The sequence below is a fragment of the Oryctolagus cuniculus genome, chromosome 1, assembly GCF_051225735.1.
Source record: "Oryctolagus cuniculus isolate XC-2025 breed Fujian yellow rabbit chromosome 1, ASM5122573v1, whole genome shotgun sequence".
Classification (NCBI taxonomy): domain Eukaryota; kingdom Metazoa; phylum Chordata; class Mammalia; order Lagomorpha; family Leporidae; genus Oryctolagus; species Oryctolagus cuniculus.
Genome location: NC_142867.1, coordinates 93,132,160 through 93,150,542, shown reverse-complemented (window position 1 = coordinate 93,150,542; position 18,383 = coordinate 93,132,160). Strand labels below are relative to the sequence as shown.

At 39.4% G+C, this 18,383-nt stretch overlaps 1 protein-coding gene across 3 annotated transcripts in view; it reads left to right on the top strand.

Moving 5' to 3' along the window:
• Window positions 1-14,194, top strand: part of TRPC6 (transient receptor potential cation channel subfamily C member 6) — a 129,917-nt gene extending 115,723 nt beyond the window's left edge. For all 3 annotated transcript variants that reach the window (XR_016219601.1, XM_002708603.5, XM_089312128.1), the window contains exons 9-13: window positions 184-387; window positions 2,338-2,412; window positions 11,913-11,996; window positions 13,293-13,368; window positions 13,856-14,194. Coding sequence is in view for 2 of the 3 variants with exons in the window: in XM_002708603.5 (XP_002708649.1) it covers window positions 184-387; window positions 2,338-2,412; window positions 11,913-11,996; window positions 13,293-13,368; window positions 13,856-14,007 (591 nt within the window). In the remaining variant the exon portion in view is untranslated. The remainder of the gene's footprint in view (window positions 1-183; window positions 388-2,337; window positions 2,413-11,912; window positions 11,997-13,292; window positions 13,369-13,855) is intronic.
• The last annotated feature ends 4,189 nt before the right edge of the window (window positions 14,195-18,383 follow it).

Below are 18,383 nucleotides of genomic sequence, written 5' to 3'. Positions count from 1 at the left end.
AGACAGATTTAGGAAAGAGCATGTGTGTGGAACATTAACATTTTGGAAAACCTTGGAGCATCTTTGGGGTCCAGGAGTGTAGTTGTTAGACCCAGTGCTTCTTGTCTAACCAAACAATGTTAGAAGCACCTCAGTAGTTCTGTCTGTGCATGTCCTTGCTGAACTGCATGTGTATCTGTACAGGATGATGCTGATGTTGAGTGGAAATTTGCGAGGGCCAAACTTTGGTTTTCCTACTTTGAAGAGGGGAGAACACTTCCTGTTCCCTTCAATCTGGTGCCAAGTCCAAAGTCCCTGTTTTATCTCTTACTGAAGCTTAAAAAATGGATATCTGAACTGTTCCAGGGTCATAAAAAAGGTTTCCAAGAGGATGCAGAGATGAACAAGGTATTTTGGCTTGATAATGTATCATCATATTGTTTAATGCTATGACTATTGCAACCACTTGGCCATACCACTTTAAGAAACAGATCAGGATGACATGTCCAGTCCAATGCATGCCCGCCTCAGCAAGTCCCTAGTAATGGGTCTGTTTACTATGAGCACATTGGATATTTCCTATTTGAAGACTAAAGGAAATATTCATTAATATAACACATGATCTGCAGTGAATGTTGAAAGCTAATTTAGGACACATTTTTGTTCTTGGGTCTAACTATTCTTCATTTCACTCACAACATACAGACCTAGGTAAAGCATCAGCAGCTGACTATGACTGGTGGCAGTTAGGCAGACTCTTAAATTCTACACTGAAAATTTCAGAAATCAATTGCTCACACTCGATGTGGAGGATCATGCTTGGCAGTAAGTAGCTCAGAAAGAAAGAGCTAAGAATATTAGTTAAAAACAATAATTATTGAGCAATGCAAGCTGAAGAAACCATAAAAAGACACATTTCCTATTTGAGGGGAAAGCATGGTCATAATATCGTAAAATATGTTGAAAGGACATGTGAGATGATGTGTGTATCTGGGGAGGGAGCAAGGCCTTTCTCTGCAAAAACCTTTGCTGGGTACAGATGTAACACCCAGGAGGAACATTGAGATACAAGGTGCATCCAAAGGAGGAAGCACAGGATGGAGAAAGAGATGAATATAGTATAATATGAGGGAGAATTGAACGAGCAGACTGTTTCTTATGAAAAAGGAAGTTTGAAAGTTACAAAGAATATCTTTATAACCTCCACTTTTGGTTAGGGTGTACACTTGCTTTTTGGTCCATTCCAAAATAGGCAGAGAAGCAATAGGCAAAAGTTGCAAAAAGCTAAATTGGAGTTTTAAGTAACAACAAACTTATAACAATAAGATCTACTAATGGAACAGAGGACTGTCATAGAAGGTAGTTAGCTCTCTATCGTTGCTGGAAATCAATAAATTCCAGAAGATTCACATTTGGTGATTTATAGATCTTCCTACATTGGATGACCAATCAGGTCAAGTGACTGTAAAGGTTCCTTGCAATAATATGATTCTACCATTTATAAAAGGGAAACATATTCTAATTCCTGTTCTCTTGGCCACTTACAAGTTGGAATTCCCAAGTAAGCAACAAACTGAGTTCTAGTTTTTTTTCACTGTCATATGAAATACAAATTATATCTATATTGTGAAGATAAAATTAAATAAATATATAAAAGTGCTTTGAGAATTCCAAGGCCCTGTTACATGTAGTCATTATTAATTTTTTTGTGTAGGAATTTTGGAAAAATAGTCTGTGATATTCCTTTGGTGGATGACTTACAAAACTCAGCAGGTTGAGTGGCAAAAATTTCCCAAACTGCATGTCATTAAGTGTGTAGTTTCCAAGTCTGATGAGCACTGCCACCCGAGAGAGTTCAGCAACCAAACGAAACTCCAAGCTCTTGTCAAAGGACATTTATTTCCTTCATTGGAACTTGCTGAGGATTGCGGGGAAGGAGAAGCATTGTGGTACAATGGGTTAAGCCATTCCCATACTGGAATGCTGGTTCCAGTCCTGGCTGCTCCATTTCTGATCTAGTTCTCTGCTATGCTTTGTAAAGGCACCAGAAAATGTCCAAGTATATGGACCCCTGCTACCCATGTGGGAAACCAGGATGAAGTTCTTGGCTCCTAGCTTAAGCCTGGCCGGGACATGTGGCCAACTGGAGAATAAAGCAGCAGATAGAAGTCTCTCTCTCTCTCTCTCTCTCTCTTTCTCTCTCTCTCTGAATCTCCCTCTCTGTCACTCTGCCTTTCAAATTAAGAAATAAATCTTTAAGAAACTCATTGGGAATTACACTAGACAGCTCTTACAGTATGGAATGAAGAGTAAAATTGGCAATGCATTTGTACTCATTTTACTATTTATTTTTAATAGAGAAATGAGGAAAAGAAACTTGGAATTTTAGGAAGTCACGAAGACCTCTCAAAATTATCACTTGACAAAAAACAGGTAAGATTCTTTGAAAACATGAAATCATGCGTGTGATCAGGCTTATCTTTTGAGGAAAAGAGACAAATGTTCAGAAGTCCCTTGAAGAAATAAATAAAATACCAATTAAATAATTTATGTTAATAATCTGTTGAGAAGTGAAAATAAGCCCTATGTTCAATTAGCAAAAAAGAATTATGTATATACTTAAGATATATATTATGATACCATCGGGACCCCTGCATCTTTTTTTGGATTGCCATCGTCCAAGTTCTGGCTCCATTCCCAATCCCAGTTTCCTGCAGTTGCACACTTTGGGAAGCAGTAGTGATGACTCAAGTAGTTAGATTCCTGCCACCCATGTGGAAGATATGAATCGGGTTCCCAGCTCCTGGATTTGGAGCTGTTGTAGGACAGTGGACAGTGGACCAGTGAATGGGGTGATATCTTTGTGTGTCTGTCTGTCTGTCTCTCTCTGTCTTCCTGACTTTCAAAAAGAAGAGAAAATTCACTTAACTTTCTGCCCCTTGGTTGGAAAGCACGCATAGACAGGAGTTTCTCCATGCTTGTCAATAATCAAGTAGCCATCAAAAAGGCACTTCTGAGAATATAACAACTCTTGTGGTTGTCATAGTTCATAATGAACACTGGTTTCCTTTCTCATAGGATGCATACAGTAAAAGCATCATAAATGTTTGTGGCTAAGGATGGGCATTTATCACAGCAATTAAGATGCCCACATCCCATATTGGAGTGATTCAGGCTTGAGCCCTGGCTCTCCTTCCTGCTACTATACACTCTGGGATGCAGCTGGTGGTTGCCTGTGCAGTTGGGCTGCTACCACCCACGTGGGAGACCTGGATTGAATTCCCAGCTCCTGAGCATTTGAGAAATGAATCAGCAGATGGGAGGTCTGTCTGTCTGTCCATCTGTCTATATCTCTTTCTGCCTCTCTCATAATAAACAAAAATAATGCTTATTGCTGAGGAGCAATGATAATAAGCTGAATTAGGGGAAGGCTGATGTATCAGGAAGGCATTGTACTCTGTGACACACAATAAAAAACCCAAACATGGGGGGTTTTAACAAGAGAGTTATTTTTCTCCTTCTCATTTAAATCACTAGAGTTATGCAGTGTGAGATGGGTAAGTCTCTGTGATACCAGGGTTTTTCATGACAATTAGATGCAAGATAAAAGCTTCAATTCCTGCCTTTCCACCCATTTTCAGGCATGAATGAGGGGTAAGGACAAAGGAAAAGTAAGGCATGCTACCTGACTCTGTCCTTAGAAGCATCACTCAGTAAGCTCTTTTATTCTGTCCTGGTGGCCAGAACCATGCTACCTCCACCCCCTACTCATAGGAAACCAATGCTAAGGCAGGAGGCCACTCTGTTTTGTTTTTTAAGCTGAGTACTTTTCCTCTCTCAACAATCTTAAGGCCTTTCTGATCTCTAACTTCCAAAATTCCTTTCTAACCATCTCTGTAACAAGTAGGTCAACCATTCTCCATTTCCGATCTGGACAGTTTGGAATAACAGAAACCCTGAAGCATGAGCCCTAGAAAGACTGATGAACTTGAATGTGAAGAAATTCCAGAGAACAATAACAAGGCAGGCAGAGCTGCAGCAGTTGTGGCCCATGTGTAAATTCTACAAGGCCTGCCACAGTCAGACTCAACCACAGCAGTATGGGCTTGAAATAAAATAACTAGAAGGCAAAAATGAAAATAATCCCTGGTCTCCCGAGGTAGTCATTATACTGGGGTTGTTGAAAATTGGCAGAATCTTTCTGTTCATACAAGTTTAATTTGACTTGCCTATATGATATCGGGTGAATCTATAGTGTGTTTTAAAATATTAAAGATAGGCTGGCGCCGTGGCTCACTTGGCTAATTCTCTGCCTGCAGCGCCGGCACCCCGGGTACTAGTCCCGGTTTCTCCTCTTCCAGTCCAGCTCTCTGCTGTGGCCTGGGAGGGCAGCGGAGGATGGTCCAAGTGCTTGGGTCCCTGCACCCGCATGGGAGACCGGGAGGAAGTACCCGGCTCCTGGCTTTGGATCAGGCAGCACGCCGGCCGTAGCGGCCATTAGGAGAGTGAACCAACAGAAGGAAGACCTTTGTCTCTGTCTCTCTCTCACTGTCTATAACTCTTTCTCTGTCTCTCTCTCTCACTGTCTAACTCTGCCTGGCAAAAAAAACAAAATATTTTCAGATAAGGAAACTTTAAAAAATGGAAAATAATGCATACAATAGATCTACAGAATTGATTTCATTATAGAGAGGATAGTATAGTGGTTAGGAAGCTAATGTAGGGAATCAACAAACTATGTCCCTTAGACCATATTTGGTCTTCAGCCTGTTTTTGTTCAGTTGATAGTTAAAGGATTTTTGGTCTTTAAAAACATTTTAAAGGGTTGTCAAAAAATAAATAAGAATATGTGACAGATAGTATGTGTTACCTAAAAAGCCTAAAATATTTATTATCTAGCTTTTTAAATCAAAAGTCTGCCACCCTGCATCTCATGATGAGGGTTATGAATAAAACAGTTAACCACCACAAACAATTAAGTTCAAATATTCTGTAAGTAATTTCTGTCATAATGATGTGTGTCTCTGTGTGTTCTTCTTAGAATGTTGCCTCACTAAGATGCTTTAATCATTTGTAGAATGCAGACAGTAATCCTGTTAACATCCAAGAGTTTTTTGAATATTAAATTAGTAGTTAATAATAAAATACTTACAACAGTATCTGGCCCATAGTAGGTACATAATAGCTATTTGTGATTTTATTACTATTACTAGAGAACAGGAAGAACAAATGTAATGACACAGTTTGGCAGTGATGCTAATTCAATCAAGACTGAGAAATGAAACTATCTAAAAGTCCTAGAGAAAGAATGGAAACAGAAAACTAAAGATGGCATTCAGTTAAAAATTGTAAATGGATGTTACCCAGAAAAATAATTGAATATAAATAGTAACAGTGATGATAGAAAGTCACAAGTTTGAAAATCAGCCTACATTGATTGAAAAGAGGTAACAAAATTAGTATCTGTAGGGTATGCTTGCCAGCAATTCTCTGCCTCTCTCTCTCTCTCTCTCTCTCTCTCTCTCTCTCTGTCTCGCACACACACACACAGTGATTTTCCCACCACTGCCCAACTATGGACTCAGACAAATTGCATGGCCTTCTCAGGCCTCAGTTGTTACTACAGCCTCAGAAGAATCATTAAAGTAAGTGAAATAACATTACCTAGAATTTTATTTTGCTGCTTACATTTCAATTTCTTCCTCCTGGCTCTTCCTTGATGAAACATTGGTCATGGTTTATTAACCAACCCCTAGACCAGTGAGAGGCAAACTAACTGATCAAGGTGTGGAACTTGGAGGACAGAGTCCATATCTTCGTTCAACTCTGATCTTTGATATTTTCATATCATTGTTACCCATAAATGCCTGTGGAAAGAAATAATGTGTGAGCGGATGGAAGGACAGTAGTGGAAATAGTAATCTACAGACTATGGATAGCTGTCTCCAAAAAGTATGCAACTCAAAAGATTTTATAATTTGATAGATCACTTTGATAAGGTATTTTATTTATGAGTTAAATCATCTGCACACATTGCAAAACATACCTGGAGCAAAGTGAAATGATTTAATGATTTTTCAAAGGCTTCCCTAGTATTGGATATATTCAGAATGGAGTCCAACTATGCCTGGTGACTTACTGCTTGATCCCAATCACTTGTGACATGTGTACCAAGGAATGTATAATTAATCATATTTTAACAAAATCTAACATTTTGGGAATGATGTAGTTCATCTTAAATGTTTAACTTCCCTCTATGTATTATAAATATATGAAGCTTAAAGGAAGCATATAAGGTTTTTCATAACTTCATGGAAAATTGATGTTATGAAAAAAACATGCATGGATTTCAATTCTTTTTGTACCAAAATGAACTTATCTTTAAACTCCATTTTCCATGAATGTTTTGAAGTCCGCTCATATGTGAAATGCAGTTTGTTTAGTTGTATTTTGTATTCACTGCACTCTTTCCTTACCAAAATTTTATTTTTGGGTAGATATAGTAGGAGCACTGACCTAAGTACTCAGAAGGTTAGCATCTGATTTTATCTCTGCCCCATGAGTAAGTCATTTTATTTCTCCAAACTTACGTTTCATCATCCATAAAACAGGGTTGAAAAGCTATTCAATCCATATCATCATATTGTTGGGAAGATGAAATTGATATTTTGTGAATTATAAACCCTATACAATTGTGATATACCCTTATTATAGAGAATTAGTTCTTTTTTTTTTTTTTTTTTTTGGACAGGCAGAGTGGACAGTGAGAGAGAGAGACAGAGAGAAAGGTCTTCCTTTGCCGTTGGTTCACCCTCCAATGGCCGCCGCGGCCAGCGCGCTGCATCGGGTGCACCGCGCTGATCCGATGGCAGGAGCCAGGTACTTTTCCTGGTCTCCCACGGGGTGCAGGGCCCAAGCACCTGGGCCATCCTCCACTGCACTCCCTGGCCACAGCAGAGAGCTGGCCTGGAAGAGGGGCAACCGGGACAGAATCCGGCACCCCAACCGGGACTAGAACCCGGTGTGCCGCGCCGCTAGGCGGAGGATTAGCCTAGTGAGCCGTGGCGCCGGCGAGAATTAGTTCTTTTTGATACTTGTTTGTAAGTAACTCAACATTTTATCAAAATAGGTCAATTTAAATTAAATCTTAAGGTTCTCTAATGAGAAAATACTAGTGCTGAAAGTATGATAAATATTTGATAATAAGCCTTTGGAGACAAGAGAAGAATCAAACGGAGTTTGCTTTCTTTATTAGAGAAACTACAGTATTTATCAAATAATTCTATTTTTTGTGACTTCTCAAAAAATCTGTAGCATTGATTTTAATCACCTATAAAGTGTCTTTAAATGAGATTTGAATCATTTTATATTTCCCAATAGCACATATTTTAACTCTTGATTAAAACAAACTCCAGGAGCAATACCAAGCCTGTGGTGTCGGACCTTAGTCGTGAAGTATGGAATCAAGTGTTGATTCTCATGCCAGTTTAACAATCTAAATACCCCTTCGAGCAACTGCAAATTGTGGCCGCCATGGAGATGTGCTGCTCATATCTTCTTTCAAGAGAGAACCTGCTGCTGGGAGCCCTATCAACAGATAGCCTTATAGTAGCTGGGACAGCCAGTAGGCTTCCTTGCCTTGGCTGGCTGTGCTGTTGAGATCCCGGACGTTTCTCTTGGGCACAGAACTCCTCTATGTGCAATGTTTCCTCCAGGGTTCCCCACTGGGCTGACTTTTCTCAGAAAGTCTTCTCACCTTTCATTCTATCAGAGGTGAGCTCAGGCTCTCTGTCTAGAGGCATTTTCTGTCTTCTCCTCCATCCCCCCTTGCCTTTCAAGGTACAACCATGAACATATTTCATGCTTCTAACTCTGTCTTGGCATTTGATTCCTGAAGGCTAAAATCAACACAAGTATCTATTTTCCCTTGCTAGGTGAGCTTATGATGAACAGAACTTGATCCCCTTTTCACACAGCTTGGTTTTTATTTGATACATTAACTGTATTCCTGATAAAAATGTGGAGTTTTTTTTTTTTTTTTTTTGAGGCAACCATTTACTTTTCAAATTATTTTTGCCCATTGTTACTGAAATGGGCTCCTGTTGGAACAAGTTTGGTCTTGATATGTACTAATAAAGAAAAACTCTCATGTCTCATTCTTACCAAATTCATGTGGATTTTGCTCATCCTTTTTCATAAGGTCTTCACTGAGATGGCCCAGTTGCTATTTTACTCTCTTCTCTCTGACCCTTGGAGAGTTAAACTGAATAGTTAGCTGCAAAAATGTTGCCTTCACATATTCTCTAAGTATACCATAGAAATCAGTCAGATGAGCTGCATATAAAAGTACTTTTCCAAACAATGTAAGCAGATCTGCTCATCATTTTTGATCAGGTCTTTCAGCTCTGAAGGTCCCTGACTTTCGTGTTTGCTAGCATTAAATTTTCAGATGCACAGTCTGAAAGAATAGCATAAATTAAAAGTTGATCTCTGCCATGCACTATTACATGGGTTAACCTGAAAATGCCAAATAGCTTCTTGAACAATGGCTCTATTCAAGCTTCAGAGTAAATTTATCTCAAGTTTTTGGTTTCAGAGCAGGATTTCTTGACCTATAGAACAGGTCTAGTCTGCAGTGTATTGAGGATTTTAAGAATTGGTCATATAACCAGAAAATATAGCCATTACCTAGGGCCAATGCTATATCTTCAATCATCTGATGAAACAATCACATGAAGTAGTGGCTCCAGCAGATTCAGTTTTCACCAGGGTACCATCCTTATGTAGTTTTGTGCAATTTGCAAACCTCTTCTCCAGATCTAAAGGGCTAAAATCTCTGGCAGTGGGGCCTGGAAATATTTCTTTCCTAAAGAAGACTTTGGAGATTGTAATGCTCATCAGAGTGTGGGAATCACTGAGTATTTCATTCCCTGAATGATGGAGTCATGGGTTCAAGCACATGTTTAGACACAGTATTTGGCAAAGTATCCCCATAAGAAATTGGCTAGATTAAAGCTAACACGAAATAGATCTAAGTAGTGGGAAGTATGTCCTTTTGTTCAATCACAGCTATTGAGAATTGTAGAATGCTTACTATGTGTCAAGCTCTGTGTTTTATAAACCTGATCTCTTTGAACTTCATATTAGGTCTTACGGTGATACCATGTGTCCTATTCCATACTTTAGGAACCTGAGGATAGTTTATACAAAGTCCCATTTCAAACAAGTGACAGAGAGAATTAAAGCCCATATCTATGGCCGGCGCTGCGGCTGACTTGGCTTATCCTCCGCCTGCGGCGCCAGCACCCCGGGTTCTAGTCCTGGTTGGGGCGCCGGATTCTGTCCCGGTTGCTCCTCTTCCAGTCCAGCTCTCTGCTGTGGCCCGGGAGTGCCAGATCAGCGCAGCGCTGGCTTTAGCAGCCATTTCAGGGGTGAACCAATGGAAAAAGAAGATCTTTCTCTCTGTCTCTCTCTCTCACTGTCTAACTCTGCCTGTCAAATAAATAAATAATTAAAAATTATAAAAAAGCCCATATCTTCATGATTCCAAAGCATGAGATTTACAAGCACTACACAACGGGGCCTGATTGTATAACTGCATTCCCTGATGATTGGATATTTTGCTTATACCTTCCTGGCTTTGGGTCACTGTGCTTGTGGGAAATGTAGGACTTTACCATGGTCATATAAAACTGGTACTGTTTCTAGTACACATGTTCCTTTTAATGAATAACAAAGTATTTAGTGTTCCTCATTCTAACCTTACTGAAATTACAAGATGAGAAATGCCACTATGAACAGAATTATTAGGAAATAAAAAAAAGCATAAAGAATGCAGAAAATGTGTGGAAGGCATATAAAAAAGGGATAGACAGTGTTTCATTGGAGAGGGTATATACTATGCATCAGTTAGGAACAAAGCTTATATGTAGTCCTTCCTGCTTCTAGTAGCAGACTTCTCATTCCTCATCCCTCTGGAGTTATGCATGTCTGCAAGATCCAGAAACACTGTTAATATTGTGATTTGAATTCCCTTGTATCTGTGCAAGTATCACAGATGTGATTATCCAGACTTCAAACTTGTTTAGTAGCTGTGATGGAAATGAAGATATATTAGGATATTCTGCCACCAAGTGGCAATAATGCATCTTTACACCATTGGCTATATTCCTCATAGTATTTATTTCTCTGAATTATTCGAATTTTTTTAAACAGGTACTTGTTGAATTTCTATGACATATTAGAAACGGACTAGAAATGTTTTTGCAGAAACATATTTTAATCCTAACTTTATATTTCTGATTTAGAGCAGAAGTAATCACATAAAAATGATTTGAATGAATTTATAGTTACTTAGTCATATACCATGAAACTGTACCAGTATTTCCCAGTCAGGGATGGGTTAGCCCTTCACTCTCATCCCCAGGTTGAATTTGATAATATCTGGAGACATACTTGATTGTAACAGCAGGGGTGGGAAGCCCTCTTTGGCATCTAGTGGCCAGAGGACAAGAATGCAGGGAAGCTAAGCAATGCATAGGGTACTTCTCCCCAGAACCATAAAGAGTTTCCAGCCCAAAATACCAATATTATCTCTACCTTTCCAAACATTGTTGTTATTTCTGTACCATACTGTATTCTAAAGTTCTTTAGGCATCTGCCTCACACCTTGTGTCCAATTCCCTGTGTTTCAGATGTGTGTTTACCACCAGCTGGTCTGTGAACCAGGGGCTGTATGTCTTGTGCAGCAAGGTATTCAGAAGCCAAGTGAAGTCCATTAGTGACATCCTTCCTTCATTTTACCAACCAACAATTTTTGAGCATTTGCCATTTGCCAGTCCTAGCATGAGGAACACTGCGATGAACTAAACAAATCTCTCCTTCTGTAGCTTTAGAAGAATGTGGACAATAAATATGTAACCAAACCAGAGAGTAACATAATTGTCAGTTTTATGTATGTTATGAAGGGACCAAAAGGTCTAGCTTGCTCAAGGTCAACTTTTCATAGAGTGAGCAGGGAAAACCTCTCTGAGGAAAGCATGTTTTTTAACTAAAATGCAAAAGATGAGAATCGAGTGAGTTAACCAGGATATGGGACTGAAAAAGAGTGTTTTAAGAATTGGGAATGGCAACGCAAAAGCCTTCAGGTGGACAAAAGAAAATTAAAGAATGTTTATGTGACGTTAATAAACTATTAGGTTTTAACAAAAAAAGAGTATTGTCTCCATGGGTGTGGTATGTTGTGGAACTCAGTGCAGTAACTTAGCATGATTGGCATACCCACACATTGAGGACCACAAATTAGCCTTAAAATCCCAAAGAAGCCTAATTCTTCACCTTCCTATTTCCATGAATACCTTTTGGATGCACTAATGTCCTGTACTGAATGGAAGAGACGCTAGGTGAATGAAGTTATTAGTGTGTGAGTTCACGAGTAGCAGGCAGGTAAATCCAAGGCCCTTTTTCTCTGAGTCTTTCCCTGTCATGATGACCTGTGCTCAGCCTCCACGCTTCCTCAGAACTGGAGGATGCGTATGAGCCTGAGCATAGTCCTCACATCGAATAATGGCCCAAGGTGTAAATCACAGTTGAAAGTGAAGGGTCCCATTATATCATCTAAAACGTCATATAGAAGTTTCCATGCATTTCATAAATTCATATGTTAGCAGGGCTTGAAGGATGACAGAAGTCCAGTAGACCACTCCCTTTGTTGTCAGAAGAGAGAGTGGAAAAATTAAGCGCCTTGCCTTATGTTTCAGAGTTAGATTATGGCAGACAGGTTGTAGTTTGTCTTTGGGATCCCAAATGGTGCTATGCATATAGAATGATTTTTTATATATATGAGGCTGTGAGTTCAGGTACATAACATACACTCTCTTATGACATTACTTAAAAATTTAAAAAGTCGATTTCTGATTCTTTTCTAATTATAGCTTGGCCATGACAAGCAACCAAGTATAAGAAGTTCAGAAGATTTCCATTTAAATAGTTTCAATAAGCCTCCAAGACAGTATCAGGTAAGCATGAATTTTTAAAAGAATAAGGCTAGCTATTTGTAAAATTAATATTATCAATTAATATTAAAATTAATATTATCATGTTGTTCTTTTAAAAAAGAAACATTAGGATATTTCACAATATCAAAATAATGCATTAACTAAGCAAATATTTATTTAGTAACTACCATGTTCCAGGCACTTTGTAAGTGCTGGACTCATAAAGTTTTGGAATCATGAAGCTTAAGTCTACAAATTTGTTGTTTAAAAAAAAACCTTACATTGCAAAAAAACATGGAGAGTAAAAATAATCTCCTATCCCACCACTGATAAATAAAAACTGCTTACTTTTGGTGACTATTCTATCAGTCTGAGTCCATGTATGTATGTGTTGAATTTTACATACATTTTAATGTAATACAATGTGTCATTATATAAACAGGAATAGTATTTACATAGTACTCACTACAGCCTGTGTTTTTCACTCTAAAAATTTATGTTCCTACTAATTCCAATGGGTGTGTAATATTCCTATTTACATAAGCATATGAAAATTTATTAAAATAATCTGCTGTTGAATGGAAAATGAATGGTTTTTCCCCATGCTACTATAAGTAGTACTACTGTGAACACACATATGTGTACTAAAATTCTATCCTTAGGATAAGTTATTGAACATGGAGTTTTATTGTTTACCACTTAACTTTGGAGTTGGCCTATCTGGATATCCACCCAGGACTTCCTGCATGCAAGCTGAGTCTCCCAATTTTTATAAAAATTACTTACTTTCAAAGGGGAACTGATAGAAATAAAGCAGGACAACCCCCATATTATAGTAAAAGCAACACTTACATGTTAGAAATTCAGGCACTAGAGAAATTAACCATCCCTAAATTAACAGCACACATAAAATCAAAATTGGCCACATTTTTCAGTGGGGCAGTAGATATTTGATTCATTTCCCATTTCCAAAAGTGGTGCTGCACCCCTTCAACCTTCCCCATGAAATGGTTTTATCTTGCTTTCATACTTTTCGAAATAAAAGATAGAGCAATGGACACAAAGCATTTGATATTTGTTCCAAACCTATTCCTTTCTCAAGAGGTGGCTGTGAGTCATTAGCCCTGGTGATGTGAAAACTGCTTTCGAAAGAAAAACAAAATTCGGAAGTGTTCATCCCCTGCCAGCTGAATCACCTAAACTTTGATAGCCACGCCTTCCAAAGCTAAGGGGAGGAAGACTTGGAGACTTCTTCCCAGTGAGTGATTTGTCATGAATATTCAAAAACTGAGATGGATTTCTCCTTTCTCTGTCTAGAAAATAATGAAGAGGCTCATTAAGAGATACGTCCTGAAAGCCCAGATAGACAAGGAGAGCGACGAAGTGAATGAAGGTGAGTGGAGCCCATGCCAGGACGCAGGATCCCATGCAGAATTGAGGGGGAGCTGCGCAGCTGGGTGTGGCGAGAGGGAGCTTCAAGATGAAGTGCAGGGCAGGCGCTCACTAACCATCAGTTCTGTTCAAGTAGTGAGAAATGGGTTATTTCTCCACACTGGGGACAAATATCAGTTGCCAGCTCAAAAGCTATTTTTATGGGAGATTGGAGCAAGGTGAAGCTGCTACCCCGACTCCTACAGCAGTCACTACCATTTCCCTCGAATTCACGTTAGCAGCACTTTGTTACAATTTTGCTTTAATCTCTTTGTTCACCAAAATAGGTCCTAGGGAAGATAGAAACCTACTCCGGTAGGATGTGGTTTCATTTGTAATGATTTAAAATACAGATATGCATGGAATTAGAACTGATTTCATCTTGTCCCAGAATCACTTGTCTCTTTGCATTGCATATTTACAATTCTCATCACTCTTGTTTTCCAAAGGGGAACTGAAGGAGATTAAGCAAGACATCTCTAGTCTCCGCTATGAACTCCTTGAAGAAAAGTCTCAGAATACAGAAGATCTAGCAGAACTTATTAGAAAACTTGGGGAGAAGTTATCCTTGGAACCAAATCAAGAGGAAAGCAATAGATAATGCAAAGACTTCCTTAGCAATATGTATTTATTTGTTCACTTGAAGCCATATTACTTTCTGATTTATTTTTTTAAATACAATTGCCCACTTTTAAACAAGAAAAAGTTTGGGATAACTTGGGTTATCCTATCATCTGGAACCTTAATAGCTAATATTTTAGTGATTAAACTTTTTTGTTCAGGCTAAAGTTGGCTGAATATGGTGAAAATTATTCCCAGTTGTCTGGTGCTTGTTTGACAAATTGCTTTCTTGGGTGTGACTGTTGTGATGATGTGACTGTCATGTAGTATCTGCCTGAGAAAGGGTCAGAGATGGCAAGAGATTGACCCAGTTAATTCCCTGTGTGGTTTAATGTGAATTCCCTGCTGGTGACTTCTACTCTTGAACTATAAAGAAAACTAATCTATGACCATTTAAAGAATCATCTGCTTACTTAGCCTCCAAAGAAGTAAGATTGATGCTGTCTGTGCAGAACAGGCTTACATTTATGCTAAATTCTGAGTCATCTCTTTAAAACATTACACTTAACAATGATAATGTGTTTCATCCACTGAACCCTGAAAACATGGCCCAAGTATGTGTGTGTGTGTGAGTGTATGTACACATGTAAAATGCCTCACCGATTTCTTTTGTAGCTAATGTGGACATTCAAAAACTCTTTAAGTTGTATCTTTTTTAAAAAAAGATTTATTTTATTTATGTGAAAGAGTTACAGAGAGAGGTAGAGACAGAGAGGTCTTCTACCCACTTTTTCACTCCCTAGATGGCCACAACAGCTGGAGCTGTGCCAATCCGAAGCCAGGAGCCAGGAGCTTCTTCCAGGTCTCCCATGTAGGTGCAATGGCCCAAGGACTTGGGCCATCCTCCACTGCTATCCCAGACCATAGCAGAGAGCTGGATGGGATGAGGAACAGCCGGACTATAACCGGCGCCCATATGGGATGCTGGCACTTCAGGCCAGGGCATTAACCCACTGCGCCACAGTGCCAGCCCCTAAGTTATATCTTTTAAGAGGATTGAAAAATTACTCTCCAAAAAAAGTATAACTTATTGGAGAAGTACCAAAGTCTCAATGTTATTTATTGGTTCAATTAAAGCACAATTTGAATCATTTCTCAGGGCATTTATGGAAGAATTCTCACATTTGGCTAGTGAATGTAAAAGGGAAAATAATGTGGAAATTTTCAAATATTCATATTGTTTTCAATATTTCCTGTCATCTTCCCCAAATATGTAAAATAGAAATTTACATTCATATTCATTCACTAGAAGGTTGATATTACTTACTGATGATGTCAGGTGGCATCTTAAGCAAGTAAAAGAGAGAAACAAAGGTTCATCTCTTTTCCCTAAGACAACCAACTTTCAGAGGATGCTGGACATTAACTGGAAAAGCTGCTTTTTATATTCAATAAAGGGAATCTTCAAATGCAAACTTGATTTCAAACATTAAATCATCATAAAAAATGTTTAGCCCTAACTTTGACTTAATTTAAATAAAAGAATCCTAGTGTAATCATGATCAGAAAATACAGTAAAAATGTATATTCAGATTTTTGTATATATGCATATTAGTTACTGAGAAATTACTTAGTGATACAAAAAGTCCATTTATAAATGTTGCATGACAATAATTGAATTGGCAGCTGTGGCAAATTAACCTCATTCAAAATGCGATATCAGCAAATTAAAATAATGGAACATCCAGGAAGTGTTTGTGTTGTGCCATGCAGGAGACTGGCCTCCACGCCAAGGACCGCCCACTCCAGAAAAGATGTGCAGACCCCTCAGTATCTTTTCATTTAGCATAACTTCATAAGATAACAGTTCGGGGACATGTAACAGGCATGACCATGAGTTTCTGAGTAGAAGAAACTGCCTTTCACCAAGTGGCCCCTATTATTGTTCCAAGTTCATGTCCTAAAGTCAAGTCAGCAGACTTTTCTCAAAGGACAGCTGAATGGCACCTCTTCTAATTTCCTTTCCATTGGAAGATGAAAGGTAAACCAAATGTAAAGAAAGATTTTTTTTTCAAAGACTATTTTTTTATTTGACAGGTAGAGTTATAGACAGTGAGAGAGAGAGAGAGACAGAGAGAAAGGCCTCCTTCCGTTGGTTCACTCCCCAAATGGCCGCTTCGGCCGGCACTGCACCAATCCGAAGCAAGGAGCCAGGTGCCCCTTCCTGGTCTCCCACGCGGGTGCAGGGCCCAAGCACTTGGGCCATCCTCCACTGCCCTCTCGGGCCACAGCAGAACTGGACTGGAAGAGGAACAACCGGGACTAGAATCTGGCGCCCATATGGGATGCCGGTGCCAAAGGCGGAGGATTAACCAAGTGAGCCATGGCGCTGGCCCCTCAAATAACACTCTAAAAGATGAACACTTCTCCTTTCTTTGTTTCTCTTTCGGCCCTGAAGAAAGATTTTTAAAATTATGAGCTTAACTAAAGGCATATCTCCAAGGACAGTCACAAGCCTCCCAGCCTCTGGCTTTAAATCTTATATTTGCACCACAGTCAGGCTCACATTTTAAAATAAAGTGATTAATAAGTTGAAGTGCATTTATCTCAATTTCTCTCTAGCCTGTGAGTATAAGATACCAGCCTCTATACATCTCAGTTGTGTCATTTCCAAATGGGGATATTGATAGTGTCTACCTTGTACAGGTTTTATAAGCATGAATTAAAATAAATTTGACTATGCAAGAAGAATATTTATCACAGTGCCTGGCACATGATAGGTGCTCAGTAAACATTCTTCATAGTTAGATTAAGTCCCATTTTTCCTTTGGTTACAAGAGCCCTAAGTTCAGATCCTCATTTTCTATTCCTTTCCATCCCTTGTAGTTTGAAGTCAATTCTTGTCATCTGTTTTGTTTGATTGGTAAAATCAGATTGCATTTGTGCTATTTCTCATTTTCAGAGTATTGAGAACAACAGAGAGTAAAACCAAGCATTGGTGTACAAGCACAGGGCTTTTGTCCTGTTCTCTGGTGATGGGTCTGCCGTGAGGAGGCAAGGAGTGAAGAGTAAGGAGTGGGCAAGGCTTGGCCTGCAGGGAGTAGCTGTGTGGTCACAGTAGCAAACCTTACTGCACTATCATCCTTTTGGAGTGTGAACTCCGGAGGACACCAACTCACAGGCTATGATCCAGGAATGACACCTATGCCTGCCTCGTAGTTCCTGGTGGTCTGGATTGGCCCTATTAGAAGTGGTTGTACCATTATGCGGTTTATATTTGGGTCTCTAGATGAGGAAAAAGAGACTATACCTGAACACTGCACCTTCCAGTATGTGCCCAGTCAAGTGACAGGCAAGAGTATTAAGCAAAGAAGTCTATGAGCAAAGAGATTTGGCTCCAAAGGGACTGCAGATGTAAAGGAAGAAAACATCTTTTTCTCATCCACCCTAAATCCATGATGATGAGGCCCCCAAATAAAAAAAAATTAAAAAAGCAGATTAACAAGAGAAACACATGCAGATTTACTTAGTTTAAGTTTCGTGTAACATGGCAGCCTTCAGAAATGAAGGTTCAAATAAATAAACTTGTATTTTATGCCACGTTTGAGGGAGAGTACACTTGTGGAGATGTCTATGGCTAAGAGAATGTCACCCCGTGTCATGATTTGGAGGGAACTGAGCAAGGCCTGCCTGTCTGCACAGATTCTTCGCCGTGACCCCCACGTCTTCAGAGGTAAGCGTGTTCTCTTCCACTTCTGGAGGGAGGTCTGACGTCCTGCTTCCCAGGAAGGTCGGGAGTCCTTCCTAGCTTTTGTAACCTGCATCAGGGGAGAAGGTGAAGGGAAGAGGAGCGTGACCTTCCCAATGTTGTCATGACCCAAATTTCTCAGCTTAACCTATTCAGATACGGCTTTATTCTGCGAGTCTCATTGTTCTGAAACTGAGAAATAGATTTTACTAGGCACGTAAAACAAATGAGCAGAATCTGCTTAAAACTACCAAGGATCGAAAGGAATAGGACGAGTGTCTGAACCCATCTCCGATGGGGGAGGGCGTCCTGAATCCCATGATATTTATAAAAACAAAGAATAAAGGATGGAGACGTTTATTCCAGGGCAGGGGGCGGCTTGAGCAATAGCAGGAGTTCAGCATGAGCACGCGATGCAGAGGCCTTCTCAGAGGAGCAGCCGTAAATACAGTGGCCATGAGTCAGGGAGGAGAAGGCATGGGCTCGGGAGCAAATGTTTTGACTTTATTTGGGCCGTCTAGCCCACCCTCCCGGGACTGTTTCAGTATGAAAGAATCTTACTGCCACATGAAGAGTGAAATGAGACCTTCAATTAAAATGGAGATTCTCTAGGTCAGTATTTGCCAACCAGGCCCACTGATCAATCAGTCCCCTAATAGAATCACTGT